The sequence below is a fragment of the Myotis davidii genome, unplaced genomic scaffold, assembly GCF_000327345.1.
Source record: "Myotis davidii unplaced genomic scaffold, ASM32734v1 scaffold61, whole genome shotgun sequence".
In the NCBI taxonomy this organism is placed as follows: domain Eukaryota; kingdom Metazoa; phylum Chordata; class Mammalia; order Chiroptera; family Vespertilionidae; genus Myotis; species Myotis davidii.
Genome location: NW_006291729.1, coordinates 1,952,349 through 1,957,105, shown reverse-complemented (window position 1 = coordinate 1,957,105; position 4,757 = coordinate 1,952,349). Strand labels below are relative to the sequence as shown.

Genomic DNA, 4,757 nt, shown 5'->3' with positions numbered 1-4,757 from the left:
CCTGCCACGGCAGCCGCAGCCTCCTCCCAGCTCCCCGCACGCAGTCTGTCCCTCTGGACTCTGCCTCCGTTCCCTGTGCCGTGTCCCGTGCTGCTTTGCTGGAGACCCTGCTGGGCCAGGCCCTCCCCTGTCCTCCAGGGCTGGTCCGGAGGCCGGCTCTCCCCCTGGAGCGGCCGGTCAGGCTCCCAGTCTCCCCGCTGTGCAGCCGCCTTCAGCACGACTGGTCTGATTCTTCCAGACGTGGGCACCAGCCGAGCCCAGCCCCAGTTCCCAGCCCCTTGGGACCCCGTGCCCAGGACACACACCCTCAGGGCCAGCCCTGCAGCCCCAGCCTCTGCCTCCCCAGCACCCTCCTGCCATGGAAGCCTGCCATGGAGGCCTGCCGCCCTGGGAAGAAAGTCACATGTCACACAGTGGGGCATCCAGGCCACCTTGGGGCCGCACAAAGGCCAGTGAACGTCTTAACCTGGGACTTTGGGTGGCCCCCTGCTTCCCGGCACCCCACAGCATCTCGGCCCCAGCACCAGCAGCAGGCGGCCCTGAGTGAAGGGACGGAACCACAGCCAGGAGGCTCCGTCTGCCCCGGGCATGGCACACGCCTCCCGCTGCCTCCTGGGATGCAGAAAGCCCCTGGCGCTCTCTGCTCCCTGGCACGCGACCCTCAGAATCTGGGTGCCAGCCCAGCCTTCTGCCGAGGAGGCCCAGAGGCGGGGTCACAGGGCCTGGGTGCCACCGGGGGTGGGTTCCACACTTACGCTCACACACCAAACCCCTGGCCGTGGGAAGAAACAGTGAGGCCCAAGTTCCAGCCCAGGCCCCCCACTCAGCCCTCATGTCCACGTGTGTTACTGAACACCCCCTGCACCTGCATTGGGGCTCACGTGAAAACAACTTTTGAAACAACTTTCTTGCCCCACCCCACCCAAAAGTCCCAGCGTCTAGGGTGGGGGCTGCACAGGCAGGACAGCATAGCCGTTGCTCGGAGTCCAGAGGAGCCCATGGCACACACAGCACCCAGCACACACAACACACAGCACACACAACACACAACACACACAGCACACATAGCACACACAGTACACAGCACACAGCACACAGTACACAGCACACAGCACACAGTACACAGCACACAGCACACAGTACACAGCACACAGCACACAGTACACAGCACACAGCACACAGTACACAGCACACAGCACACAGTACACAGCACACAGCACACAGTACACAGCACACAGCACACAGTACACAGCACACAGCACACAGTACACAGCACACAGCACACAGTACACAGCACACAGCACACAGTACACAGCACACAGCACACAGTACACAGCACACAGCACACAGTACACAGCACACAGCACACAGTACACAGCACACAGCACACAGTACACAGCACACAGCACACAGTACACAGCACACAGCACACAGTACACAGCACACAGCACACAGTACACAGCACACAGCACACAGTACACAGCACACAGCACACAGTACACAGCACACAGCACACAGTACACAGCACACAGCACACAGTACACAGCACACAGCACACAGTACACAGCACACAGCACACAGTACACAGCACACACAGTACACATAGCACACACAGCACAGAGCACACAGCACACACAGCACACCCAGCACCCAGCACACACAACACACAGCACACAGCACACACAGCACACACAGTACACATAGCACACAGCACACAGACACAGCACACAGCACACACAGCACACACAGTACACAGCACACAGCACACACAGCACACACAGTACACAGCACACAGCACACACAGCACACACAGTACACAGCACACAGCACACACAGCACACACAGTACACAGCACACAGCACACACAGCACACACAGTACACAGCACACAGCACACACAGCACACACAGTACACAGCACACAGCACACACAGCACACATAGTACACAGCACACACAGTACACAGCACACAGCACACACAGTACACAGCACACATAGCACACAGCACACAGCACTCAAGGACACTCCGCTCAGAGCCCCTCCTCTGCCCCGCGCAGACAATGCGAGGTCCCAGCACAGGCCTGGGGAGCAGGAGGCCCCCCAAACACCCCATACCCCTGTCTCGGGGATCAAAGCAGTGCTATTTGTTTTCTATCCAAAGCCAAGAAAAACATCTCTGATGCTTGAATAAGTTCTAACGCCTCTATAAACGCAGCCTCTGGAAAAGAGCCAGGGGAGCAGCTGTCCCCCCACTTATGGAGGAACTATGAATGCGCGGATCCTAAACGATACCTCTCAGCACAGACCATCCCGCGGGCCCCACAGGCACCCTCTGTGGTGATGGCAGCTCGCAGGGGCGGCGCAGCCCTTACCCACGACCACGGCGAGTCCGAGTCCGGGGGGCTCTTGTCGGGTGGGGACTCCCAGCTGGAGCCACTGGCATCCTCCTGCTCCTCCATGGCCGGCCCTTGGGGCGCGGCTGCCCCCTCCCCACCACTCAGGAGCTCTGGGGGGAAACGCTGCTGCGAGGTGGCTGGTGGCACCCTCTGGGGAGCAGGCCGGCCCGGCTGAGACACTGCACGGGGCAGGCACTTCTCTTACACCCAGGAGCCAGGCCAAGTCACAAGGCGCAGGAAGGGAGCAGAGTGTTGGATTGCAGGGCCTCTCCACCTGGGGACGGGCTAGCACACAACACGGAGACACCCCAGTCCCGAGTGTGCAGGGGCCGTGGGCCAGTGTCCGTGGGCGTGGGGAGAGGAGGTGGGCGGGGCATGACCCCTGCTGGCCGTGATTCGTCCATCCTCACGGGCTGGAGGAGGTACTCTGAGAAAGACTCAGAGACGGACGGACTCCCCAAGGTCACGCAGCCCGAAGGGCAGAGCTGGGATTCAGACCAGAGGGGATCTGACGGGGAAGGGGGAGACCACCTCATGCGCCGGGGGCAGGACACCTCGCAAAAGGCTGTGCGGAGAGCACACCGAGGCTTTGCGGGGAGCCTCTCTGTTCCTCTGGGCGCCTCCACCCGCCTCGGGAAGTCAGGAGAGCGCGGTCAGTGGGCCACCTTCGTCACCTCATGGCGCTCAGCTGCCTCCGTCATCACGGCAGCTCTGGGCTCCTAGCACTTCCCACACCCCCACCCCGGGAGCTCAGCAGTTAAGCCGGGAGCTGGCATATACCGCGCACAGCAGCGCTATAAGGTTACGGGTCAAAAATAGGAGCTTGAAGAGCCGGCCCTGGGTCCCACCGCGGGAAGCGGCGACGGGGGGCCAGACTGGCTTCCACAGCTGTGCAGGCGAGCAGCTCCCACCCCGCCGGGAGTTGGGACTCAGGGTGATGAGCCGGGGTGTCCAGGGACCCACAGCCGGTGGGAGGGAGGCACATAGCAGGGCACTGCCAGAGAGGGTGCAGCGCTCCAATCTCGTTGCACAGGGACAGAGTGGGGGACACTGCGATCTTGCCCAGCGAGAGAAAGGGCGGTGCCCAGAGCACATGGTGGGGAACGGAAGGGGCTCTGGAACACGGGAATCTGAGCATGGGGGCGGGTGAAGCCAGGGCCAGAGCAAGGGCAGGTGGAGTGCCAGGTCGACTCCCTGACAGCTCTCACCACTTGACCCGCCCCAGCGCGAGTCCCTGCAAACTGGGACGGGGACTGCCTCCTGAGGTCCTCCAATGCCACCTGCCACCTGCCACCCGCAGGCTCAGGGCAGCCCCCTCCCTGGGTCTCCAAACCCTGCCCCAGCCGGGCCTCCCCAGGTTTCACCGCGGGTGCCTCCTCCCTCCAGAGGGGCCCTGACCACAGACCCCACAGACACCCCACCCCAGCCCAGGCTGTGAGAGAAGTGCTAGGAAACATGACTGACGTCAGTGGCTCTGACTCCCTGCCTCTGCAGGCGCAGGGGCCAGTGGCTTCCGGGTCCTGCCTCCAGTGAGGGGCACTGAGGGACCCCCCGCCTCTACGTCATCCTCAATATGTGCTCCAAAGCACCCCGTGCTTCTCCAACCATATCGCAGTGCTATGCTTATTCAATGTCATCTCCCCCTGCACACCACAGCAGGAGGAAAAGAGGGCACTTGCCTGACTTGCACCATCCTCCATGCTGAGCATAACATGTAATAGAAGCAAATAAGTGGCCAGCCCAGGCTGTGAGAGAAGTGCTAGGAAACATGACTGACGTCAGTGGCTCTGACTCCCTCCCTCTGCAGGCGCAGGGGCCAGTGGCTTCCGGGTCCTGCCTCCAGTGAGGGGCACAGAGGTACTTGGTCCCCAGCCTCCGTCATGACGCCACAGTCCTGGCCACACAGACACCCCGCCTTCCTCACCCGGAGAAGCGCAGGGAGTGCCAGGAGGGACCAACGTGCACAGCCTGGCAGCTGGGTGCCCGCCCCACCCCCTGAACGAGCTCCCAGTCAGCATGCCCCACTCGGCCTGAGGTGCCGGGGAGCACACAGCACATTCGGCACTTCTCCTGCGCTGTGTCACCGCCACTCGGGCTGTTCCTAATTCATCCTGCCAAGGTATTTTAAGAACCTCATGACCAGCCAGGGACAGGACGTGAGTGATGACACCTGCCGTGCTGAGCGCTCAGCCAGAATCCAGGTGGAGGCACAGGGTGGGCACAGGGGTAGGTGCCCTGATCACGGCAGACCCGGCGTCTCGGTGCAGCCTCCAGAAAGAGGACGCAGGGCTCGGTGTCCGGGGCCTGCAGTGGTTTCACAGGCCTGAGGGCAGCGTGTGCTGGAGAGGGAGCGGGCGGTCGGT

At 62.3% G+C, this 4,757-nt stretch overlaps 1 protein-coding gene across 5 annotated transcripts in view; it reads right to left on the bottom strand.

Moving 5' to 3' along the window:
* Window positions 1-2,496, bottom strand: part of LPIN1 (lipin 1) — a 67,111-nt gene extending 64,615 nt beyond the window's left edge. For 2 of the 5 annotated variants that reach the window (XM_015564928.1, XM_015564932.1), the window contains exon 1: window positions 2,371-2,493. In XM_015564928.1, the coding sequence (XP_015420414.1) occupies window positions 2,371-2,457 (87 nt within the window). In that variant the 5' untranslated portion in view covers window positions 2,458-2,493. Of the gene's footprint in view, window positions 1-2,370 lie in introns of all 5 variants that reach the window. The other 3 variants (XM_015564934.1, XM_015564930.1, XM_015564929.1) reach the window with 3 other exon arrangements.
* Window positions 2,497-4,757: the final 2,261 nt, after the last annotated feature.